The 25887-nt window shown below is 45.4% G+C and overlaps 4 protein-coding genes across 5 annotated transcripts in view; 2 read left to right on the top strand and 2 right to left on the bottom strand.

Annotated features, from left to right (window-relative positions):
* LOC108023101 (uncharacterized) overlaps window positions 1-10250 on the top strand; it is a 30968-nt gene extending 20718 nt beyond the window's left edge. The window contains exons 2-5 of the mRNA XM_017092365.2: window positions 5112-5800; window positions 8687-8918; window positions 9492-9695; window positions 9767-10250. Of these exons, the coding sequence (XP_016947854.1) occupies window positions 5112-5800; window positions 8687-8918; window positions 9492-9695; window positions 9767-10108 (1467 nt within the window). The 3' untranslated portion in view covers window positions 10109-10250. The remainder of the gene's footprint in view (window positions 1-5111; window positions 5801-8686; window positions 8919-9491; window positions 9696-9766) is intronic.
* A 204-nt stretch (window positions 10251-10454) lies between these two features.
* On the bottom strand, window positions 10455-11345 carry LOC108023102 (uncharacterized). Its single transcript, XM_017092367.3, has 3 exons — window positions 11227-11345; window positions 10799-11165; window positions 10455-10729 (listed from the first exon to the last, which is right to left on the bottom strand). The coding sequence occupies exons 1-3, from the start codon at window positions 11306-11308 to the stop codon at window positions 10543-10545; spliced, it is 636 nt and encodes a 211-aa protein (XP_016947856.1). The 5' UTR covers window positions 11309-11345; the 3' UTR covers window positions 10455-10542.
* Window positions 11346-11616: 271 nt separating this feature from the next.
* LOC108022706 (uncharacterized protein CG5098) lies at window positions 11617-17722 on the top strand. Of its 2 annotated transcripts, XM_017091780.3 has the most exons (6): window positions 11617-12521; window positions 12581-12742; window positions 12981-13177; window positions 13237-13679; window positions 13739-16308; window positions 16376-17722. In XM_017091780.3, exons 1-6 carry the CDS (start codon window positions 12447-12449, stop codon window positions 16907-16909), a joined length of 3981 nt encoding a protein of 1326 aa, XP_016947269.1. In that variant the 5' UTR covers window positions 11617-12446; the 3' UTR covers window positions 16910-17722. The 2 variants fall into 2 exon arrangements, with proteins under 2 accessions (XP_016947269.1, XP_016947270.1); XM_017091781.3 differs by lacking the exon at window positions 12581-12742 and having other exon boundaries at window positions 11617-11879.
* Window positions 17723-17797: 75 nt separating this feature from the next.
* On the bottom strand, window positions 17798-25822 carry LOC108022707 (protein split ends). The gene is made up of 5 exons (XM_017091782.3): window positions 25532-25822; window positions 22201-22433; window positions 20877-21817; window positions 19107-20694; window positions 17798-19007 (listed from the first exon to the last, which is right to left on the bottom strand). The coding sequence occupies exons 2-5, from the start codon at window positions 22430-22432 to the stop codon at window positions 17938-17940; spliced, it is 3831 nt and encodes a 1276-aa protein (XP_016947271.1). The 5' UTR covers window position 22433; window positions 25532-25822; the 3' UTR covers window positions 17798-17937.
* Window positions 25823-25887: the final 65 nt, after the last annotated feature.

Here is a 25887-nt window from a genome sequence, read left to right as displayed (position 1 = left end):
TCAATTCAAGTAAGCTGTATTAGAGGATTGCACAAATTGCTCGACCGAGTTCGTTGTTCGTCCGTTGAGAGATTAGATTTAGTTGGCCAGAGGTTGGAGGTCAGTGGAAAATCCTGTAATGCACTCCTCGTCGAAATCGGCAAATGAGAGTCATAAAACGCAGGACCACAAATAAGCCGGCGTGCAGGAAGAGCCACTAATTGCGGCATTAAGACCCTGCTAGGACACCGGTGGAGGCATCAGCCGGATCAAAGACTCAGTTGACGGAACCGGTGTGTATTTAACTTCTCCACCTGCATATGCTAACCTCTGAGCAGTGCTGGGCAAATATACATTTGAAAAGGCAGACAAGTCAAGTTCTTGAAGATGAGCAAGGATGCGACAAAAGGTTAGCCATGTCCTTCTGAATTTGTTGTGAGAGCAAAATACCTTTTTCGTTTTTCGACAAAAAATTATAAAATATAAATTAAAGAAAATACATCATAAAACTCAACATAGAGTAAGAATTTTTAAAATGAAAGAAAGAAATCATCAAAGTAACACATTATAAAAATATAAAATCATCAAATCGTTAAATCATAAAATCTCAAATTAATGAACCATCGTAAAATCGATGAATCATCGGATCATCGAATGAATCATCGAGTGAATGGATGAATACTGGCTGTGCCGTTATTCGCAATGTTCACTCTAGATATGAGCAAAAAGAAGTGCAAATTTGGCTAAAAAACAGACATGCTACCATCAATGGTTGTAACTACTCCCCACCACATGCCCCTCTCCTTCTATCCCCACCCCTGCTGTCTCTTTCATGCTGCTGTTACAACACTGCGGCGACTTAAAGCGGCAAAAAGTGAGCTACGTGCAGATGCCTCACCTGTGATAGAGGTGATTAACAGGATTTGCAGCCAGCAGAGCAACCAATCTGCTACTCGTACAAGTCCCTTCCGCATGTGAGTGAATGTGCGTAAGTGTATCTGTGAACATGGCAACCGAGGACGTCACACATGGCGTATGCGTAATATAAATTCTACTTGGGACGGCTCTTACGGTGGCCTGGCCCCAAACTTAAATTTAGGTCCATCCCGAATGCCGTCAACTGTTGGCCAACATGAACATGGCAACAAATTAATGCGCAAAAACTTTGAAATTGGCAAACTTTGGGGGCGATTAATTAAAATCGCTTCATGCCATTGATGAAACAATAATAGGAAAAAACCAATATTTGACAATTGCCAATAAGCGCCAGACAGAGTCGAAAAAATAACAATAACAAGGGGGATCAACAGTAGCAGCAGCAGCAGCAGCAGCAGAGAACAACAATTAAAACAAATCGAGGGGAGAATTGCAGGCTCCTGTTTTCCCAGCCATATATATAGCTATATATATAGAAAATCGTCCACCCACTGTGGCCCCAAAAAACACAGACCACTACAACCATGCAAATTGGTACTCTACCCGCTTAGTTGTGTTGTTTTTCCGCCTGCTGAAAATGCAAGGACCAAGTTTTCCTCGAACAATTGCCGCCGTGCAGAGAAATTCAATTGAAAACTGAAAGGTCACAAATTTATGCAATATACATCAGGCCCCCCCGCACATATGGTAGGTACCTCTGCCACATCGCTAGATATATCCACAGATACACACCATAGCATATTTGTCTGTCTGTTCTGGCCAGGTGAGCAGCTGAACATTGTCTGGCCACATAGCTGTTTGATTGCAAAAATGTAATTGAATGGCAACAGCCAGCAGTCGAGCTCTCTTCCATGGCAGGGGTAACATAGAAAAAAGAGCAGGAAAAATATGCAATAATATACGGAAAAACAATCATTTGCATAAGGCTCGAGAGAGCAGGGGTGAACGCTATGCGAGAACTAACACCATAAATTATGAAATTATATTTTCAATGGCCAACCAAGCCTTTGTTATTGTTTTTGTTTCGGCTCTCGGTTTTGCAACAAAAATATGCGACGAAATACGTGAACCGTATTTCACAACAATATCAAAATAAATCGAGGCTAAGCGGCTTCCACAAACCGGGTAGTGCTGAAGTTATATCACTGCATTTTTAATTAAAGTGCAACTGGAGACCTCACGCAGATAAATCATGGAAGAAATACCTTTATAAGGTGAAAATTTATTTAGAAAAGTGAAAGGAAATAGTACACACCATGTACTTCAAGGCGTGTTATTAAAATAATTTTAAAGAGTTTTACAACAATAATTTTATAGCTCATAGAAGTAGTGCATTGTATTTACTAACGGGTGTATAACATCATGTAAGGTGGAAACAATCACAAATTAATTCCATATAAACAGAGTATCTTAAATAATTTTTATCATTAAAGGTACTGTTTATTAGAAAAATAAAAATAAATCAAATTTATCAAAAATTTTGAAAACGAAGAAAACTAAAATTGACACTGTTTTAGTTAAAGTGGAAACTCATTGTTCTGCTCGAAACTCTGTAAAATAATTAACAAACACCTGTCAAACAATTTTCAATTCTGTGGCAACTTAAAAATTAATGGCTTTGTAAAAAAAGCAGCAGTTTTTTGAAAGCATAAGCCGACACCAAAGTAAAACGTACTTTCTTCCCGGGCAGTTTGACCCGAGAAATCGGCTTATTGGGGCCACTTTAAATCGCACAAAGCGAGTGCCCATGACTAAGACAAAGCCACCTGTAAGCCCCAAAAACAGATAGCACACCAAAAGCCCACCTTTCCACCTGCTTTTGCCAGAAACAAAACTAGGGAAAATCCAGGCGGGAAACGAAAAAAGAAAGAAGGAAAATAATTCAATTCCATAAACACTTGTTCACACAGTTCACGCAGATCACGCGGTCGCCTTCGTAAGCTTTGCGACTCGGACCGACTTGGGCGAAACTTCATCAACACAAATTGTGAATTCCATACAAATAGTTTGACAAACTTGCTGGCCCCCCGAACTTGGAGGCGCTCCTCCCAGATGGGCGGTTCGGGGATGGGGATCCAAGTGAGGAACAGGCCGAGATAAATGAAAGAAGTTTTGTGGTAGGCCCGGCAAGAGCATAAAAGAAATCTTATAAATCCAGAGCGGCAACAACACTTGCATATATCCAAGATACTTGACGCATACAGCTGTATACCAGCACAAATAGAAAACAGAGAAAAAAGCAGATGGGATCTTACTAAAAAAAGAATATGAAGACCACATTTCAAGGAAAATCCTAACTTTTTTAGCTATTATATCGCTTAACGAACTAAAAAAATTAGATAAGATATGAACACTAAACTTTAAAGAAAAATCCCAGATACTCCTTTTGGAGTGATGATATATCGTATTATAGTATCATCATATAATCTTGACTTAAAAAAATTAATTAAATTAATTTGAATAACATTCTATGAAAATATATTTTTAGGTATACATATAACGTAATATTATTCACGTAATTGTGAAATTGTTAACTACAAATAAAAGTTAAAGAAGCCGTATTATTTGAGAATAAAATATATTAAATATTATTTTTTTCCAGTGCCTGTAAAAACTAGATTGAGACAAAAGAACTTGTAGAGCGTCAGGGCAAAAAGGGAACAGGAAGTGGAGCTGCTCTCCAGCACTGTGTTCATATCTTAGTTTTGAGCATTTCCGGCGCCAACTATTCGGTCACGTAGTGTGTGCCTCTAATGAATGTAGCTCTATATGTGCGGGTATGACGATATCTGGATGCCTATATAGGATAGGAAGCGCGTGCAGCATATTATCGCTAAAGGTCGCCCCAACTATTTTCACTTGGGGCACTTTTTTTGGCCAAACCACATAATCAGAGCCATCGCACATCCCCACCAGACACAAATACAGACATGTCTGAAAATCTTGGCCAAAAACTTTCGTGTTCCAGAGGATTGGAGAGAAACCTCAGGATGGCAGCGCGGGGCAGGAAAGCCACCCGAAAACTTTTCATCTTATTTGGGTTCGGTTTTGGTCCTGACGTTATGCCGTTCTCAACGCACATTGATTGTCAACATCCAGCTGGGAATTGAACTTTCCCTTTAGCCGGCGCACTGGGACCTGGGAGGCTGTTTAAGTTTTTGGTTTCGTCAATCGGAATTTTGTTGAGTTCTTAGTTGAATTAGTGGTCGATTTACGGGCTGCAGCACTAGTCTACAAAGTTTTGGGAAATTAAAAAACTTTTACTACTCGTAACAAATAATCTAAGGTTCACTTTTAAACTGGATGCAAAACGAATTTTTAAACGTTCTTATTAAAGGTAAAAATGTATTTTATAATGATTCTTATCGCCAGACTATCTCTCAAGTATTTATAAGTGGCTAACTGCTAAACAAATACAAATACAACGATAAAAAATGAGAAGGGGGAATAACACTAAAATAATTTATTTTTCTAGAAAGAAAGGTATGTTTATCAAATTTATTTGTATAGGTAGTGGTCTATTTATTGTAAGACTGAGTTGATAGTGTGCTCATAGTCATTATCACTTCCAGTGATAAACAGTATACATTTTCAAGCACTTAAATAGAAGTATACCCAACGATAGGTAGATAATCAAAATAAAATATTCCTGGAAGAAAGGTATTGAATACGAAATTAAATGCGTAAAAATATGTGTATCATAACAGCCTAAATGCCTAAAAATATGTATATCATAACAGCTTCAGCGTCCTAAAATTCCACGTTCATTAGTTAATTACACATTCATAAATATTATTTTCTATTGCCTTTTTAACTTTTAAATAAAATAATACCTTTAAATACTCAAGTATTTCATAACAGCATTAGCTCTAAAAAATCCCATAATAAAACTGGCGTTTATTTACCCAACTTGTGGTGGGGATATTGTTTTCCATAAGCTTCTGATGCGCAAACACTCTTTTTATGAAGCTATTTAGTGAATATCTAATCTCAAGCGATAAATATTAATCCGCCTGCATTGTTTGCCGTTCGAATGGGTATATTTGCATGGGAAAACCCCCCGAACGACGTCTATAGAATGTCGCCCAACTGTTGACACTTTGCAGTTTATTAGCCACACAACAATTGTTTAACATTTCCGTTCGTGCCGCACCCCACTTATCGCCCGAATCTCTTTGTTTCTGCCACATTTGCAGCTGCTCCTGGCCGCCATTCTAGCTGCTCGCTGTTTTGGCAGCGGCTCTTCCAGACGAACGCTCGCCCTGGCCTGCGACGAGGCGATGGAATCGACGCCGGGGCTCAAAAACAATAGATACGGCTATAGGAGCACCGCCAACAACAACGGGGATTACAACTACAAGTGGGAGCTGGGGGCCGTGGATCCGAATGTGGATGTTGATGGCATTGCAGATAGCAACGAGGACGACAACAATGACAACTATAACTACAACAAAGCACCGGCCAAATGGCAGCAGCAGCAAAAACTCTACGGAAATCCCCTGCACGGCATATACGACAGGCAGCAACATCTACAACGGAGGCAGCAACATGAGCAACAGCAACAGCAACAGCAACAGCAGCAACAGCAGCAGCAACAGCAACTCGGGCAACAGCAACAGGGACAGTTTGATGATGATCCAGAGAATGCTCGCAATGACTTCCGTCTGCAATTGTCCGACTTAAATGCGGCCGTTCAAGGTGTGGGCAGGTTTGCTGCTGCCCAGGAACAGGACCAAAGCCAGGACAACAGCAATAGCAACGGCAACGGCAACGGCAACAGCAACACGAACAGCAACGACAACAGCAACTTCAACTGGCTGCCGCCACCGGAGCAGGAGCAATTGTTGCTGGCGCGTCGCAGCCGCAGCAGCAACATCGGCCCAAGGTAAGAGCAGGGATGGCAAAGGTTACATTTTTATCAAAGTATTGACTTATTTCAAAATATTAAATTTAAATTAATCGCTTTTTATCCTGCGTATTGCTTAATATTGCACAATTATCGTTATTTAAGCAACAAGTAAAAATTGTTAAAAAAAACTACTGACAATTGCTTGTTTTTTTGTTTTTTAATATATTTTAATACAGTCTTATAATTAATTAATTATTAAATTTATTATATATATACTAAATCAAATTTACAATGTCATAAGACCTCAGGGTCTTTTCCAGTCTTGAAAGACTAATAATTCAAAGCACATCTTAAAAATGCGAATTATCTTCCCCTTACTTGAATTATAATTATTAGAAATGAATATCATTATGATGATAACAAATCGGTCCTGAATAGCTAAACTTTTTTTAAATTTAAAAATTAGCTCTTTCATATTATCAAGTTGTCTTTAAATCACAAATAAAAGTTTTAGAGTTGTTGTAAGGTGCAGCACCCTAGCATAAGCACATCTCTGGTTAGGCAACACAATGGAGCGAAAACTGAAAACCCAAACATGGAAATTAGCCATGGTGGCGGATAGGGGGACTTGACTCATATTCATTGGCTTCACATTCCGGCAAATGTGACCGCCAATGATTGGAGCCGACAAAGGGGACTGAAGCCCTATCGTTGGTACCACTTCCTACTCCTATTGCACTGCCTTTCCTGGTCCTTCTGCAGAATCTGCAGACCCCGGCAGTCCGAATAATCTCGGCTCTGGCTTTCTGGTTGCATATCAACTAAATGTCAATGCCGACATCCCATGACGTAAGCGTGAGCACAAACGTAAGCGTTTAAGCTGATTCCTCCAGTCGACTGGGTTTTATCCCCTTTGTCGGACTCAACGAGATCAGGAGCTGCAAGGATCATGTGCACCCTGAGCCGGGGATTACGTAATCTGCGTCTTCCATTCACCAAAAATGAATAGCCAAGGATAGTTGAAGTGCGACAAAAGAAATTTAAGCCGAAATATGACCGGGGAGAGCAGCAACTACTGCTCTTGTTACAAGAATACCCTGCAGTCTTTTCTGTCATTTTTTTTTGCTTGAGAGGAATTATCCAATTCAAATATTTAAACATTAGTTTAAATGGAAAGAAAAGGCTAAATTCTATCTCTATCTTTATTTTAATCCCCTAAAAAAAATAAAGAATAGTGAAATATTGAGTAGATGTGATTATTTCTATTATCAAAACAATATATCATGTTTTTCTCACCCTATGTATATATTTCTCATTTTATATACTCCTTAAAATATTATAACGATTTATTACTTTGCCCGGACTTCGGATACAAATATTAAAAATTATTGTTCAAATTTAAATTTAGATTTTACATATATTTAAGTGAGCGGTTTGCATGTCAAAGTTCTGCTCAGCCTCAGGCAGCACACGTACAGTGTACGTGCAACGTAAAACATACAACATTTCGTTGCATTCCGTAACGACCTATTTGTTAAATGTATCTTTCTTAAAACATTTCTTAAATCCAATTTAGAACAATTTAGTGACTCTTTTTTTATTTTTTTTAATTTTATTTTTGTATTATTTTTTGTAAGATATACATTGTTAAAATTGTAAAAATCTAAATTTCCTTAATCCTCTGGAAAGCCAAATAGTTTCAGATTAAACCCTCGGAAAGAGGTACAGATAAAGCCCACAATTATTCACTTGTCGCTGTCGCAGGACCACAAAACAGTATTATGCCAGCCCCTATTTAAACCAGCCGCTCACCTCAACTATTCCAGTTGCACTCGTTTCAAAACATTTTCGCAAACTTTGCGACAAAACTATCAAAGCCGTTGTTGCCCTGAAAGCGCGCTTCAAAAATGCCAACGCCGCTGGATCTGAAAAGCTAAGCTTCGGGGCAGGGAAAATGGGGAAAGGGCCTTGTATAGCAGTTGGTATATATCTGGGAATAAGGACAAGGGAGCTGGCGCTGTGGCATCGACAACGAAAAGGGGAAATCCGCTGGCAGCCAACGACATTCGCGAAGCGGAGAGCTTTGTGCCGCGCCACAGGCTCAGGACAGTGCCAGGACCATCACCAAGAGCAGCTCCATCGCCATCTCCTGCCCCCCAATCGCCATCCAGCTGCACCATGGTGTACCCAATCCTCAGACAAAGCCGCGCGCCAAAGCGAAAGCTAAAAAATTCATTGGCATTTGCTGCAGTTGAATGCAGAATGATGCGCTTTTGTTGGCCAGCTGGAAAAATTGCAGAAAAGAAGCGGCGGCCATGCAAATAACAAACGTCAAAAACGAATTTATTTTTTTTTGTTAAACCACGCCACCGCAGGCAAATACCACATAGAAGAAAATTCCTAAATATGTTTTCTCACTCGGATTTATCATTCTCATTAAAAGAAAAAAACCATCGCCAAATAGTGTCCTGAGATAGTTAGTCTGTTAAAATATTTATTTAAAATTTTCCTCACTTTTTTAAGTTATCATTTATCAATCATTAAATAAAGAATTTTTTAACATTTTTTTTTAAATTTTTAATTTTTTTTAATGCATCTCTAAGCTTCTTTCAAAGGAATTTTTATTCACAAGAGGTATCCTTGCTTTTTTGCATTTTAATATTTTATCACACTCAATAATTAACAAAATTATTTTGTATAGTTATCTTTGATACAAGTTAAGTTAATTTTAACAAGTTATTTTATAAACTTTCTATATTTTCAATATTTTCCCTGTGTAAAACCGCTTTCGCAGTCATTTCCGCCTGCCTGCGGAGACACCAGACAGCCGTGGCGGCAAAAGCAGCTCCAGTGGGCCGCGAGATGAGAACGGCGCTAATTCATGGCCAAAACTAACAAATTTCCATGCATATGCAATTTCAGGGCATCCATGGATGAAACAGGAGCAGGGGAACCGGGTCAGCCGGAGTACCCCGACAATAAGTTCCCAACTGGCGTTCCGGATGACGTGGACATTGAGGGCGAGGAGGATTATGCAGGACAGGATGAGTACGCGGACGAGCTAAATGGCAACCTGCCCTACGGAATCCAGAATGTGCGCAAGCGCCGCGTGCGGAGTGTGATGCCTCCGGTACCATTTCCTAGCACAGACGGGGTGAGTACTTATACTATAGATATAAATATAACAAAAACAGAAGACATTTGACTTACAAGATTATTGGAGATTTTAAGTAGCTTGAAAATGTGCCTAAAAGTATGCAGTGAAAAATGTACTACGTTTTAAGACAAATTAAAAATTTAAAGATTTTACAGAGCCGTATAAAATAATTTTATATTATTTTTATGGTTTATTATCCCAAGGATTTTAAACGTTTTTCTTTCAATATAATAAACCAGAATCAATCAGATTCCAAAGACGAAGTAAATTATGTGAAAATTTGGAAAAAGATAAAGATTTTTTGTCTTTAGTTTCAAACATATGAGGTATGTACGCATTCAAGACAGGGGTTATATGAATCATAATGAATAAGTGTGCAGCATAATATTTTAAAGTTAGACAGAACAAATTCATTTATAATTACTCTTTTTTATTTACTGCACACTTCTAGACACCTTAAAAACAAAGTGATTGGTATGGCACCAATACATAATCTTAAGTCAATGTCAATCTTAACTTAAAAAAAAAAATCTCAACAATTCTGAAAACTACCTTATTCATCCCTAACAGGTAGTCACCTATCAGTCCCTGTGCCCCACGAACCGCGTGACCGTGAAGCTGGAGAGTGGCGACTACCGACCCAACCACTACGTGGAGGTGACCTGTGCCCACAGCTACTCACCCCAGCCCTCGAGGAGCCACAACTACGAGTACGGTTACAGGGGCAATGAACTGCTTAGAGCTCTGCTCTCCGAGCGCGGCGAGAAACGAGAGGTGGGCTAGTAAATAAGTTCTATCAAGGAAATCAATTAAGGGTCTGATGGATACCTTATGCTCCCATTCAGATCTGCTCGGCGACGGGCTTCTCGTGCATCCAGCTCAACCGCACCATCCACCTGATCCGGCTGAACGACGCCTCCGGCTGCTGGGAATCGGAGACACGGACCGTGCCCTCCGGCTGTGAGTGCATGTGGCCGAAGCACAGCTACGGCGACATAGCCTTCTACCACCAGGCGCAGAAGAGGCGGGGCGGCGTGACCAGTCTGCGACCCCATGCCCCCATCAATGTGGATTACAAGCCGGGTGTGGGTTACCGCCAGCTGACCCTGCGGACGAGGAATCCCCAGCCAGCCAGCCAACGCAGTCGACGCGACGATTTGGGCTACGACAGCTACGAGCTCAACTAGTTGGAGTGCTGTTTTTTGATGGTTTAGCAACTAAGTTTGATCCGCATAAATTATTTTTCGCATTAGCTTAGCATTTAGTCAAGAGAGAGAGCCCTCAGTAATGGTGTATTACAAATAAACGAACTACAATGGAGCAACCAAACGTGGAAGCTGCCTTCTTTTTTATGATGGATGGGGATTACGGAAATTAAATTGCATTTGCCAGCGGGCTTACACTAAATCCCGCTCCTTAATCCACTTGATGTGCAATCCTGTGCTGTGTGAATGCATTTCGCTCAACACCTATGTATATCGACCGAGGCTTGGATTTATTGCCTGCGGCCTTATCGTAAATTAAAAGTTAAGCGCCATTTAAATGCATTTATTACAAAAACCCGTGTATGGCATAAATCAAGGTAAATCCCCTCTAATGAATGCCGATGCATGCCCCTGCGCTATGATAACTTATCCAGCGGCTGGGTGGCCACTTTGGGCAGGAGTTCCTCCGTAATGCTCACTATCTGGGCATGCAAATCCTCCGCCGGCTGGCTAGCATCGAACTGATGCCAATAGCTGGCCTCCTGGGAGCAGAGGCGATCAAATACCTGGGCCACACGCCCCTGGAACTCGGCTCTTTCATAGCTGCAATTGCAAAAGATACGGTGAGCTCTTATCTTGTTGACTTTCTATACATATACCGCAACTACTGACCGCTCTTCACCGTACTTCCCGCGACTCGCAAGGTCGTTGGCCGGTGCTCTTAAATAGAATACTGCATCTGGCTTAATAAGTCCCCTTTCCGGGGCATAGCACCAGTCGATATGCAATCCCTTGGCCGCACTATAGGCCACTCCAGAGTGGGAATATCGATCTACAACTAAGGTTACGCCTTCCAAAAGCTTCTGCTTCACCTGGTTCATGTGCTCCCAGCGATTGGCGGCGAACAACAGGTGGATCACCTCGTCCGGCAGGTCCTTGCTGTTGGTCAGATAGGAGTTTATCATCTGGCCAATGCAGGAACTGCGATCCGGAAAGTTCATGGCCTGAACGGGAATGTCCTTCGATTTGAGAAGCTCAACTGGAAGAGATTCGATGGTCAACACGTGCTCCAGCCGGTTTCTGGGCCTGCAGTAACTCACCCAGGAGGCGGCTCTGAGTGGTCTTGCCACTGCGATCGCATCCTTCGAATATAATCAAGGCTCCACGTTTTCCCGCGCTCATTTTGCTGCACAAGTATCATTGCGTTGTAGGGCATTTCGACCAGGGCTGAAAAGTTGTGTTTTCCCGCCAAAAGGTATTTTTTGGTATTCGGGGAAACTTTTCAGATTCACCATTAATTTAATTTATAACATATTTAGAGTATCAAAAGGGGTTTTATAGACCATTTAATAATTAATAATATTAAACAATATTTAATAATATTTACAAGCCGTGACCGCGAAAGCAGTGAGTATTAACGATGGTTGCATGAAAAATATCGATGTTGGCAGCTCGCTGAGCGAATCGATAGTATCGCATAATCATCGACTCATGTTCCAGCTCTAATAAATTACATTTTGTTTTAAACAATTGAAAATACACGTAAAAACATTGCAACAACGTTGCGGCATTTGCGAAATAGTATTTACTTTAGCCCTCGTCATTCGCCGCGATGTGTTAGCCGCAAAAACTGAGCCCGTTCAGGTGTTTCCTAGCCATTTTGCGGAATTTCCTGCGCTACGCGACCCAAAACAAGAAAAATTCGCACGCCGTCGCAACGAATTCGCAATGCGCTGCAGCTGAAAATCAAGAGGTACAACTTTGTTTCTTCGCCCCGGTGATAGTTCAATCACCATGAACTTGCATTAATTAACAATAAGCGCTTCAATCAAAAGCCACAAACAACTGGCCATGGAGCAGAGGCATAAAAACAAAATAACCAGGACGTTCGGCAGTGCGAAAGACCGCGTGCTTTTGGCGTAGCGTCCGATAGGCTGTGTTATCGGCTGCCCTGTTATCGCGTTATCGCGCAAGGACCACGAGAGCGGCGAAAAACCTTTTTTGCCTTTTCCGAGTGGGTTGATGAGTGTGGGTGGTGTGTGAAAAAAGTGTGTGCGGTCTTGTTTATGGGCGAAAAGGAGCAGCGGCTGTCCGGCCGGAGTTAGCAAGTCCTGTGCGAAGGATCCTTCCCAGCGAGATTAGGTCGCCTGACCCTCCCCCTGCCACTCCGCCTCCCCCGGCCCCCTGCCCCCTCGAATTTCCAGCTGTCGGTTTTTCTTTGACATTCCACATTTGGGCCAAAGGATTGCCTAGAGACGACGGACGGCCCATGATCTGGGTGATATACGCAGGAAGCGCCAAGAAGAGTTAGCCGATAGAGATGGCCAACAACAATCATCCGCATCCCGGGCATCTCAGTCAGGCGGCTCAGAACGCCTCCTGGAATCCCCTCCAAGTAAGTAACATCCTTTGAAGTCTGACCAAATAGAAATCTGACCTCCATCTCATCCGCAGATCCCCTCGTACATACCCCGGCAGCCGCAGTTGGCGCACATGTCCAACGAGCGGCCCGGCATGGTGCGATCACCGCTGGCCTGGCACGTTTCTGGATCCGTTTCCCAGCCAGCACCGCCACCCGATGCCATTTACAATTTCATGTCGGCCAATCACAAAAACGTAATTAGGCCAAAGCCAGAAAGCGCCGAGATCCAGCCGCCAGAAATCCACATCCTAGTAGAACCCAATCGCATGCTCGATTCCTTCGCCTTTTAGCCTGTAGAAGCCTTCTTAAGCCTCGTTTAGTTGAGTTGTTGTTAACCTAGTTTGCTTTCTTTGGTTTCCTGCCTTCCTGTATTTGTTTTGGCTAACTATTCCGCCAGCCAGTGGAGTACTGACATACAATTTGTATCCCCAGCTGGACCACCACCATCAGATGAATCCATTGCTGGCACCGCCCTACTCAGGAACATTGCCATTCAACTCCATGGACCTGTCCTTGCAGTCTGCCCGCAGCGCGGCCCAGCCGCTGGCCAAGCAGCCGCCAAACCAGCAGCCACAGCAGTCCTCACAGCAGCAGCAGTCCCTGATGCATGCGCCCAACTACCCTTCAATGTAAGTAAATGTAACCTTTATATTTCAAGCAACTATTGACAAATCTCTTTGGGATTCAGTCAAAATCTCACGACCAATGCCACGCCGACCAGCGCTCAGCAGCAGCAGCAGGAACATATGGCAGCCATGGCTGCTGCCCATGCAAGTCTACTCCAGTCCAGCCGCCAGAATCAGGGAGCCCCTTCAGGGAACCTCAGCAACGGAGCCGACTGCGAGTCCTTGCTGCCGCCACCGCCGCCCACAACTGCCTCTGGAAACAGCAATCACGCGGGGAGCAACAGCAGCAGTAGCAATAGTGGTAGCAACAATCACATAACCAGCCCGCACTACATGCAGAGTCGCGACGAGAACTTCAAATTGGCGCAATTAAAGCGCAGCTTTGACCACGAGCTAATCTCGGGGAAGAATCAGCAGAAGGACAAGGACTTTGGCTACCCGTCGGCGGGATCAGCTAGTAAACTGCCCGCACACAATGTGCCACAGCAACATGCCAACAAGAAACGTAAGATGAACGGAGCGTTATATAGAATGATCCTTCTATTGATCTTATATCATTTTCAGCCTCACCTCTGCGCAACTATCACCAACAGCAGCAGCCGCCTTACAACTTAACGCCCAAATACAATGGACCACAGACGCCGCCTACGCCTCAATCTCCGCTGGCTGCGCCTCCTCATCAGATGCAATCACCCACCATGGACTACAATCAACTGCATCTGCACCACCAGCTAAATAGCTCGGGAGGAAGCAGCTACCAACACATGCAGCAGGATCAAACGCAATCACAATCACACCCCCAGCACTTGCACTACCACAATCAGCATGCGCCCAGCCAACAAGCTCCGCCGCCCCTCCTTCCACCCCACTTGACCAGCGGTCAGTTCCACGGTCAACCCCAGGATGCGGCGCAACAGCAGACAGCCTCCTCCAGTCAACATCAGACGCATCATTCCCGCAATCCGCAATTGACGAATCTCGATCTAGTGGTCAAGCACAAACCAGAGTCGGAAGAACAGCCTTTAATAACTGATCTGTCCTACCGAAATGCTGATGCAGAGAAACCTGCTGGCAACTCGGTGCCAGATGCCCCAGAGTCACCCTACCTGACCACCTCCAATGAGGAGTCGTTGGAGTCGAACAGCAACAGTAGCAATAGTCGAAAGCGACGCAAACGAAAAGCCAGTATGGTAATGAGAGTTACCCCAAATGAAAATGCGCCCGAGGGAGAAGCGAGCAAAACGCAGCATCAACAACCACAACCTTCGGCACACCATAACAGCTGCAGTCCCAAAGGATCGCCCAAAAATGGAGGCGGTGAGTTTCAGCCTTTCAGTTTGCAAAGCCAGTCGCAAGCGCAGAATGCAAAGACGCCGCAGGAGAACGGCCGTGGAGGATCACCGGCTCCGGCGGAACACAGTAGCAATAGCAATAGTTCGACCCTGTATCATGACAACGACAACCCCAAGACTAAGAAGCAGCGGCAGGCCCTGCTGCAACGGAACCGCACAGAACAGCACCGTATGCAGCAGGAGGATGAGCCTCCCAAGAAGCATACGCCTCCCACAATGCCGCCACCTAGTCCGCAGAGCAACAGCAGTAGCAGTAGCTCCAGCAGCTCCAGCGCCAACACGCACAGTAGCCACAGCAGTCATGCCGTTAACGATAATCGGACAAATCAAAAGCCTGAGATCAACAATAAGGCCACCACGGATACACCTGCATCTCCTGCCCTCGTGGAGCAGGGCGACATTGATGCCAAGCCGGCTGTGAGTGTGCACGAGTGCGACGAGGAGGAGGAACCAGCAGACAACAAGGAATCTCCTGCGCCTCATGTTCCCCCTTCCACTCCTGCTGTTGCTGCTCCTCCAGTGAACGAATCCCCCAAGAAAACCTCACCCGCTGCCAACTCTGAGCCTTGTCCTTTTGGTGAAGTGGAGGATAAGCTGGAGGAAATGTTTGCTGGCATCGAGGAGGAGACGGAAAGGATATGCAGTCCCGAAAAGCCAGCTGAGGATACGGGAGAGTTGGTAGCCCACGATTTGACAGCCCAGCTGGCTCTGGATAGCTCCAAAGCAGACGAAGCGCCAGCGGATAAAGAGGAGACCTCAGTGCTAGCAGTTTTGGCCTCAACCCCAGCATCTACACCCGAAATCCGACCGGTGGCGACAAAGGCGGCTATGAAGTCAACGCTACCAAGTCCTGTCCACAGCCCAACGCCTCAAGCTCGTTCCACTTCGACTCCCATGGCAGCCGGTGACGACAGTAAATCGAATACCCCTGTTCCACCTAAAACACCTGCAGTTCGGAGACCTCCGCCGCGTAGGCTTTCCATGGGTATGGATGTCTCCCTACTGCGGTTTATGATCGACGACCCGCCAGCCAAGAAGCCAGGTCGCAAGAAGAAGGTGGTGCCGGAGCCGGAACTGGAAGATGATGACAAACCCAGCACCTCGGCAGCGGCTGCTGCGGCTCTGGCAGCTCGTCAACTCAGTGAAGCAGCATCCGCTCCCAAGGGAAAAGCGGCCGGAGCCAAGAAAAAGAATGCCGTGGGCAAGGGCAAGAAAGGACCAGCGGGGAAGGGTAATGCAAAGAATGCTAAGCAGAATGGAAAGAAGCCGGGACGAAAACCCGCCTTCACCACCGACGAGGACAGCACTCCGGCGCCCACAAATGGCGGAGCCGCGGTTCCCGAGCTAAGATTTAAATCTCCCTTCATTCTCATCAAACCGGACGGATCCGTAAGCATCAAGAACACCCATAGTGCCGAGGACGTAAACGAAAAGCAGACAAAGGCCAAAAAGGCGCCGCATGAGCGAAAAAACTTGAGGGGGATGCACAGCTCAACGCTGAGCAACCGCTATGATGCGGACACCACCGACTCCACCTGGATATGTGTGTTCTGCAAGCGAGGCCCTCATAAACTAGGCCTCGGTGATCTCTTCGGTCCGTATCTGGTGACCAGCGACTGCGACGAGTATCGTGCGGCTGTGCAGGCACCCGGAGTACAGGACGTTGATGGACTGTTTGTCAATAAGCGGAGGCGGGAGGACATGGTGAAGACGCAGGAGAGAAATCTGCCCGTTGTGCCCGCCACGCTGGCGCACATAATGCAGGCTCCCAAGATAAGCATGGTGAGATGAGAAACACATTAATGGTTTTGGGGTATTATAAACTAACTTTCCCTTATCATTTTTTCAGCACAAACGCAAGCGCAAGCAGACGCACGACAGCTCGATATCCTACAGCGACGACCCAAATGAATCCCGTTCGCAGTGTTCATCTGTGGACCCGCTGGATTGCAGTCACGAAAGCAAGTTCGTGGAAACCTTCCGCGGCATGGGCAAGACCTCGGAGCACGGCTTTGAAGTGTGGCTGCACGAGGATTGCGCCGTCTGGAGCAACGACATCCAACTGATTGGCGCGCACATCAACGGACTGGATGCGGCGGTGTGGGACAGTACGCGGTACCAGTGTGTGCTCTGCCAGCAGACGGGAGCCAGTATATGTTGTTTCCAGCGATGTTGCAAGGCGGCTGCTCATGTGCCCTGCGCGCGATCCGCCAATTGGAGCCTTGGCGAGACGGATCGCAAGGTATTCTGCCAGCTGCACAGCGGGGAGCCGGAGGTTGTGGAACCCATGAAACCAGAGCCGCTGGCGCCGGTGGAAGTACCCGTAGCTCCTGCACCCGCACCAGCACCGCCACCTGCGTTTAATATTCACTCGCTTCCCTGAGTACGCGTGCGCGTCCAGAAATGCCGCCTGGTCGCCAAGCGTTGAGCGTTATAGGCACGATCCGACCCAAAGCCCAAACGAATCCGCAGCGCGCTGCACCCTTTACTTAAGCTTTGTACATAAGTTTTCGACTGCCGTCGTCGCCAGGAGGGCATTTCGTAATCCGTGAAGTGATTTTGTATAAATCCGCTGTACATTTTAAGGCTTGACGCACCGCACAGACGATATCAGAGCGTTCGCCACGTTATAGTTAGGTTCCCCCGATGCATCCTTAGTTGTTTATGTTTAAGTCGACTCCTAAATTATTCTTTTACGTAGTTCTGCACCTTACATTAGTACCTTTTAGTTCTAACTAATTTTAAAGCCACCAATCCCATGTCCAATGCCCACCCATCTGCATCTCATGCGCCAATTGATAATTGAAAACTCGGTTTAGTTGAATTCAGTCTGTTTGTATAAACGAATACTCCATGCCATACCGATAACCAACTGAGTAATCAAGATAACTGAAGTAGCTGTGGGGGATTCCAATTGATATATGCGATGTGAAGTTGCAGTAAAGTTACGTATAAATAGAAAATGTTTGACACCAAGTAAGCGAGAACATTCGAAGCCCAATAAAAAATGGAATATTGTACAACAATATAATAGTATGCGTATATAATAATATTAGTAATGTTAATGTAAGCGAAAAGTTAAAGCCGGCAAAATGAAACCTTGTATTGTATTCGTATTCAGTAAGGTCTGTACGTATTGCTGATAATTTTAAAACTCTAAAACGTATAAACAATAAAAACTTAATCTCACAAGCAACAGGAGGGCGACCTCGATCGGGTTTTTGTACATTTTTCGTTTTATTTATTAATAAATATGCAGAAATATACACACATATACATACGAAAAGGGTATGGTTTTTGAACAAGTGATCTTCTATGGTACATTCTCGGCTTAGCTTAGGCATAAATAGTATACTAATTTAGCTATAAGTTAAGTTTCCTAGTCCTAGCTCGTTAATCTCGAAATCTCGTTTAGAAGCGACGCGACCGCCGGCGCAGTTGCTGCGTGACATCGTTGGGCAGCCGGCCCACGCTGCTCTGGGGAACATCGTAGGATGTGCGTCCGGCGTAGAAGGCGCGTTCCCGGCTCTTGCCAGATCCGCCGGAGAGGCTGCCCTTGCCCATGGTGTCAGTGAGTTGCAGCTGACTGGCCGACACATCACTGCGCTTCTGGGCCAACTGCAATCCGGGAATCAAGCCGTTGCCCAGCGTGGGAAGCTGGATGTTCAGGTGATCCACATGGCGTCCGGCTATCACCGGTCCCTGGGCAATGTTTCCGGCGGATACGGCCACGGGCGGAGCCAGAGGCGGGAACTGCGGCAATTGCTGCTGCTGCTGCTGGTAAGGCACGAAAATATTGGGCGTCAGATAGGGTTGCTGGTTGGTGTGGATCGTGGGACGTTGCTGTTGCTGTTGCTGGTGCTGGAACTGTTGCTGCTGGAAGTGCTGCTGCTGTGGCTGCTGATATTGCTGGTAGATGGTCTGCTGCTGCGGCTGTTGGTATTGCTGTGAGATGAAACTCAATTGCTGCTGGTGTTGCTGCTGCAGGGGCTGACGTTGCTGCTGCACAGACGACTGATGTTGCTGCTGTGCAGACTGGTGTTGCTGCTGTACCGACTGTTGTTGCTGCTGCACCGACTGATGTTGCTGTTGTACCGACTGTTGTTGCTGCTGCACAGACTGGCGTTGCTGCTGAGACGGCTGCTTTTGCACTCGTTGTTGCTGAATAGTTTGCTGCTGCTGATAGTGTTGCTGCTGTGGCGGCACCCGCTGTTGCTGTTGCAAAGTGGCAGCAGGAGCAACATTGCTGCTGGCAGGACTCTGACCGAACTTCTTGTTGAGGAAATCGTTGAGGGAAACATAGGAGCTGCCTTGGTTGTTGGTAACGGGTGCCTGCGTGGCCAGGCTTGAGATGATGCTACTGGCCGAGTTTGGAGCAATACGTTGGCCCTCAGCTCGAGCAATCACAATTCCGGGGGGCGGGGATATCTCAGGCAACTGGGATTGCTGGGGGCGCGGCGGTGCGGTCAGTGTGGAAATAGCTAAAAAAGGGAAAAGGAAAAAATAGAATCATGTTCACTTTTTCTAACAGATAAAAACCAGAGCAAACTATAGTCACTATGTAGTGCCCTAATCCTCACCTGGTGCTGCTGCTGGCTTTACGTAGCTGCTGCCGACCGAGTGATGTTGCTGCTTGACCACTTGCTGTTGCTGCTGCTGCTGGCGTTGCTGTTGCTGCTGTTGACGGGAACCCTGCGACTGGGCACTCTTGAAATTCTGCAAAACGGATTCGTCAACAATGGCGCGAGTTAGCTTATCGAAGGAAAGGAAAGCGGAGGCGGGCGAAAGGCTGGATGTGGTTTGGGACTGAGAGGCGTGGCTAGCGATATCGCCGGCGGTGTGTGTGGCATAGACGTGTGGTGGTGACAAGAGTGACTGTTGGATGGGCTTGCTGATCTGGGATGCCTGGTTGGCCTGGTAGCTATAGCCAGCATTATAGTTGGATGCCAGGGCCGAGATGTGTTGGTTCAGCGAGGAAAGCGAGGAGGTGGGCCGCAAGGTGGTGCTCCTTGGGGTGGTGGTGCCCCGAGTTCTTTGCACGGGCGCCTGGGTCTTGAAGTTGGAGTAGCGATTCTTTCCGCGATTTATGGTGACGGTGGATCGTTGAGAGGTGGCTTGAATATAGCTCCTGGGAGTGGTGGTCGAGCTGGTGGTGCTAGTGACTCCCACTTGGCTGATAGGTGCTCTGGTTGCTGGTGTGTACACCCGATTGCCGCGTTGCACCTGGAAGCGTTGCAGGTTGCTGTGCACCGTGTCCCAGCTGGCCTTGGTGGGAGCAATCCTGGTCTCGCGATCAAGGTCCCTCACTGCCAGCTTCTTGTTGGGACCCGGATCAGCTGCTCCACGTAATTGCTGGAAGGAGGAAATAGTGGTGGTGGTCGTTGGAGCTGTTGTGGTGCTGGGCAGGGTCGTTGTCGTGGCCTTGCTGGTGCTCCTGGTGGCCTGCGATAGTCGGGAGAGGCGCAACCTGCTGGCTGCCAGGCGCTCCAGGTAGCTCTTAGTGGTTGCAGTGCTCCTTGGGGTGGTGGATGCCGTTGTGGTGCGCACGGTGGGCAAGGGACGGATGTGGGCTCGCTTCAACATGGCGCCAGGACGATTCCTGCGGTAGCCACGAATGCGCTCCTGAGTGCTACTGATCTCGGTGACCACTTTGGTGGATGTGACCATGGCCGGGGTGATGGGACTGATGGTGGTGGTACTGGTGACCTCTATTTCGTTCCTCTCCAAAGCCTTCTCCTCGTTGTGGGAGGTGAGTTGCACACCTGCCAGCAGCAGCTTAGCTGCCTCCTGGAGCACATCCTGCTTCTCTGCGGATTCGGGACTCTGCTCCACTTGGACTACACCCTCGGTAAGTGGCAGACTGGCAGTCAGAGCAGCTGCCTGGCCAATGGACTCAATGGCCGGTTCCTCCCCGGAGGTCACCACTTCTGCAGATGGTGGTGCCAGAAAACTAAGTGGTTCTGCTGCCGAGGTGGAGGTAAAGGTAATCTCAGGTGCCCCTGATGTGGTCACTTCCTCATCCTCAGCGGGTGGCAAAGTGGGTGCTATCAGCAGTTGTTCTACTGATTCAGTGGTTGTTGAAGTGGTGCTTCTTGTGGTACTTGTGGTTTTCGAAAACCTGTGCTTATGCTCAATGGATTTGTGATCTTCGGTGGGTATCTCATTGGGCTGTTATTGTGTTTATGTGTGTTTTTGTGGTTTTGAGTGACGTATGTAAGCGATAGTTGATAGAGTAGCATAATAGATAGAAAGATAGATAGATAGAGAGACAAAAAGTTAGGATGGAGTTGGAAATTATGGAATAGACGTAAAGAACCCAAAGTTAGTTCAAATCTAGCACTGAAACTCACCGTAAATCTGACAGTGCTGGGCGTCTGTTTGGGTTTAATGTATCCATAGCCCGCGGAGTGGCTGCCCTTTCCCTTTCCCTCACCCTGCATCGAGAATCCTCGACTTAGGAAGCGGAAGGGCTGCTTCACCTTAGGAGGAGCCATGGATTGATAGCCGGAAATGGAAGGATCCACATCGGTGGATACCTCATCCAGCAGATTGTTGATATTCGACACAAGATCTAGTTGCACGGCCTCGTCCTTGTTGTCACGGGTATGCTTGATGTATTCGGGAGCCATCCCCTCTCCGGAGGTGGCATCCGCGTCGGTTAGGATCTCCAAGCCCGCATTCACATTCTCGGCAAAGTTCTTCTGCTTTTGGTAGTGGTATTCCCTGGGATATTCCGCCACAATATGGGCATTGGTGTGGTCAAACTGAATGCCAGGATCTGAGGAAAGTTCTCCCAAGCTGTTCACATAGATGCCCTCGTCTTCATTTTCCATATTAGGGCTTCCCGATTGCACAGCGTTCAGTGGCTCACTTTTGACCGCCTCCCCACGTCCTACAACTTGGATTTCCTGAACTTCATTGGGTTTGATAACCGCAGGCTGACTCAGCACCCCACTAGCTCCGCTCAGATCCTTGCTGAGACTTTGGTGTGGATTTTGTGACTGAGATTGGGTCTGTTGCAAGGCTTTCGAGATCGTTCTCATGGGGTACTCCATCATGTGACGCACTCGCTCCATCATCTCGTGGGTGCTGCCCACGGTTTTCTCCTCGTTCATTTCGTAGAATCTCTCCGATTCATCGCAGTTCACGTTGCGGTACCAGTCGCACACAAAGTTCTTCTGGCTGAAGAGCGTTCCATTGGGACAGAGGAAACCGAATCCTTGGGGAGTCCGGGCGGTGTGGGCACAAATCCGGAACGCCTGGCAGCGACTCTCCACATCTGCGTAGTATCCTGGAGGGGAATAACGTTATTTAAATATTAAATCTTTATTTTTAAATTAAAAAAATATTAATGGATTTTAAAGAATATTATTTAACAAACAAGATAATTTATTAATTAACATATTAATTTTCAATGCGAATGGTATGTGTAAAACATTTACCTTTGTAAGAAAAAAATGCTTATCAATACTTAAATAATAAAATCTTATATAAAGGAGAAGTGTTTGATATTATTAATATAATAAATGGAAAATATTGAAAGACTTAAGTAAATAATAATAACAATTTGTAAAATACCATGTAAGTTGATTTAATAATTATTTTTTAACTCGAAAGTCTCTATAAGTCGAGCTATTTAAGTTAAAATATTATTATCTCTAGAAAATTACCCACCTTCATGTCTTCCCTTGCACACAAAGCTCGTCTTGGGCGGGGCACTCAGGATGGGATAGTCCAGGCCTGGTTCTCCGGGAATCGTGTGCCTCAGGTCGAACTGCTGGTCCGTGTACTCGCTGGACTTGTCCGCATCCTCGAAGTGCTCTCGACTGCTGCTCTGGCCCTGGGCCACGCCCACCAGGAGGAGGAGGAGGGCAGCCCACCACAGACAGGAGCTGGGTGGCCACATGCTGGAAGAAGAAAACCAAAAAAACATCGAATGTAATCAAAACGTATTAATTGTGCCATTCGTAAGCGGCGATTTGCGATTTGCGACACTTTATTCATTAGGCTGATTGATAAACCATGAATCGGGCCGAAACTCATTGATTAAAATGTGCGTTTTGGCCCATTTGCATACAAATGCGGCGGGCAACGGAAACACGTAAGGGGCCACAGATTAGCATATAACATATATCGGCATATGTGAAGTGGCGAGGCGTGTCCACAGCTCTCACGTAACCGAATCGAGCGGATGCTAACTGATTTATGTGGCCAAAACAAACGCCATTTACAGCTGGGCGTTGATTTTTTTGCAACACTGTCCACGCCGTCCGGATATTTTCATGCGTGGGGTCGCGCAGTCTTGGAGCCGACAGACCGGGCCATTTACGGCCAAGTGTGTCCATCAAATGGCAATTAAATTCGATTGGGCTTATCTTTTGCATTCACAATAAAAGGAGGCAGCAGCGGAGCAGCGGGTGACCCTGAAATTCAAGCTTGATCTAGATGTTAAGCCCCTCGAACATTAAAGATCGATATCGGTTCAATGAAGTGCTTACTATATAGCTTCTATGCCACAGCACAGCATAGCCCATCATCAATCACTTGGCATTGTTTAATTGATGGGCCACGATTATTAATCATACGCGAGCCTTATTAGAATGTGGCTAAACCGAATTAGCCAAAGCAAATCGAAACTAAACGCAAACAGAAATCAAGTATTCGCAGCGCTTCCAGTCAGTCACTTGAGAGCAATCAATTCTCGATGGCTTTCCGAGCGGTGGCTGAGGTCATTTGGGGCCATTATGCTTGCCGGGTGATATGTGCTGACAGTGGACTGGAGAGACGGATAAATTTCATATTTCATGCAAATTAAAACGAAAGACTTAGGCAACGAACTCGACGCCACGGTACATCATCACTCGTCCAAATTGTTCACCCTGAGTGATTGCCTCTAATTGTTCGCTTCGATTGTTGTGTAGGGAAGCAAAGCGCAAAGAAAACACTTCAATAAAAATATATTCAGTGGCGAAAAGTTCGATTTTATTAGTGCAAAAGGGGCAAACAATAAATACCAAATAGTGGCTGCTAAAAATATGTGCACAATTAAACGGTCAACAAAGGCCCACTTGTCTAGCAATTTGCAGTGATAACTCCATCGTTTACATAACGATACTCGGCGATGATGTAACAATTGAGAGACCATAATTACAAGCGGAATAATTGCAGTGCCCCCCCGTTGACATTCCCCAAGGCAGTCAATAACCTTCCCGCAATGACCATCTAAGCGACATCTAATTGAATTTTAATGATCCATCTTCGGGCCGTTTCTCTTTGCGGCTGCCCAATACCTAATATGCAAATGTCGTGGGGAAAATGGAAAATGACCTCTGCACAAGATGCGTACTTATCGCGGAATGCCCCCGGTTTCGTTACAGAGTTCCATTTACAATTCGACACTTTCAGGGTCAATATCAAGAGCACAGCGCACCAGAGCCGAGATAAAAAAAAACGAAAACGAAAACAATCCGCAGACAACGAGGAAGCAGTCGGTATAGAAAATGTTTTACTTCTCATTGTTTTCAATGATCCATCAAAACATTAAAATGCCAGACGAGCGATGATTAAGATGAGAGGCCCCCGAAACAAGAAGCCAGAATAGGGAAGGAAAATTTCAGATAACAGACTTTGCATTGAAAACGAAATAAAAGAGAATGGCTGGACGGACGACCCGTCAAATGAGGAGCCTCAACCGAAAATATATATTAGTTGCTGTAATTCAAATGCCTCATCATTACTTTTTATGATCTCCGGCTGAGTTCGGTTTTCTCGGTTTGGTTTTGGTGCAAATTAATTGACAGCACGTCTGCGAGCCCGCTCGAAGTGAACCATAAATCTTCAACAGATATCACCAGAACGGGTTATATATTTAATTATAGCGAATCTCCAGCTCTGACTCCATGGCGCCGACAAGCCCATGAGCGCTGGGTGTCATCCAGCCGAATTGATGACTGCCCCAGGAGGAGTGGGTATTTTTAGCAGGATCTAAGTCCCCGCCTGCCATGTCAATGCTGCTTCTCACGATCCCACCTCAGCGATTTGAAGAGCCCGCATCTTTGGAATTTGCTCAGTTTTGGTCAGATGACGTAAATCTGGTGCGTAACACAAGAGATGGAGAGGGAGCCACTTCTGACTGTCTCGTCGAACTCGGGGGTTCCGTGATTTGCCTTTTCAGCATCCGTTTAGCTATTTCGACTCAAGAGGTCGAGAAGTTTGCTTTGCAAACATATCGTCTACGGATTGGGCATCATTATTTTTGCATCAGCAATCAAACATAAATAAGCTTCTTAGGGACAGAGGGGTTCTGAAAGATGTGGAAATATGGGCCAAATTCTATAATCATATTATACTGTAGCACTATCTTGGAAATAAAACTAAAAAACCTTTTTTAATTGGAATTTGAATGTGGCAAAAATATTAGCTTTATGATATAACAAACATATTACATTTTCACAAGCATTTATTAAATTAAAATTCTTTTGAATTTCTATAATATTTTAAACCCTATATATTGAAAGTTGAAAAAAATTTAGTATCCTTAATATAAATAATCGGTATATGGTAAAAAAAAAGAAATAATTATTGTTTACAAAATTCATTAATTACAAAATGATGTATTTTTAACTTAACCATTGTGTCTGGCATTCTATAATAAAAAATATTTTTAAATATTTTGGTCCTTTTAATTTTTTTTACCCATAAAAAAGGGTTCAAACCTTAATTCGTTCTCTATATAATCAAAATTGTATTATTCCTCAATTCCGCTATGCTTCTGAAATAGTATTTTATTTTGTTCCCAAGACTTGGGACATAACTTTCAATTTCAATTTATCTGAAGATCTAAATATGTCCAAATTCACAAATGAGCTTACTGCATCGTATAAGCTTTTTCTACTCGGTGGGCGTGTGACATTTGTCATACTCAGCTTCTTAATGAGTACGTATTTATTGTTCGCTTTTGGCAGATGATTATCTGCATTTGTTCTCCATGCAGTCACATTTTTACCTTATAAATCTCCGAAAAAGCGATTAAACTGGACCGAAAATTAATTTTTTTTCGGCTTTTGTTGGGAACTTTTCGTTTCGCGGCACAGAGATACTTTTTTGGGCAACCAACTTCACAAACACATTAGCCGAAGCGGGGATAGAGCATTATCCTGCCAGTCGATGGGGGGTTATCCTTCGCTCCACTTTTGGATGCCGGCTGCGGAACGGAAAACCAGGCAAACTGAACCGTTCGAGGCGCGAACTTGAACTGAACTCGACCATCCAAAGGTAATCGAAATATTTTGGCCAAAAGAGTTCGGCCAGCGGCAGCGGCAGCATCCAAATCAACAGCGCCAGCCAGACATTCAGACCCCG

The sequence above is a fragment of the Drosophila biarmipes genome, chromosome 2R (assembly GCF_025231255.1).
Source record: "Drosophila biarmipes strain raj3 chromosome 2R, RU_DBia_V1.1, whole genome shotgun sequence".
NCBI classification, from domain to species: Eukaryota; Metazoa; Arthropoda; class Insecta; order Diptera; family Drosophilidae; genus Drosophila; species Drosophila biarmipes.
Note: the sequence above shows the minus strand (reverse complement) of the source record. Positions and strands in the feature narration are given on the sequence as shown.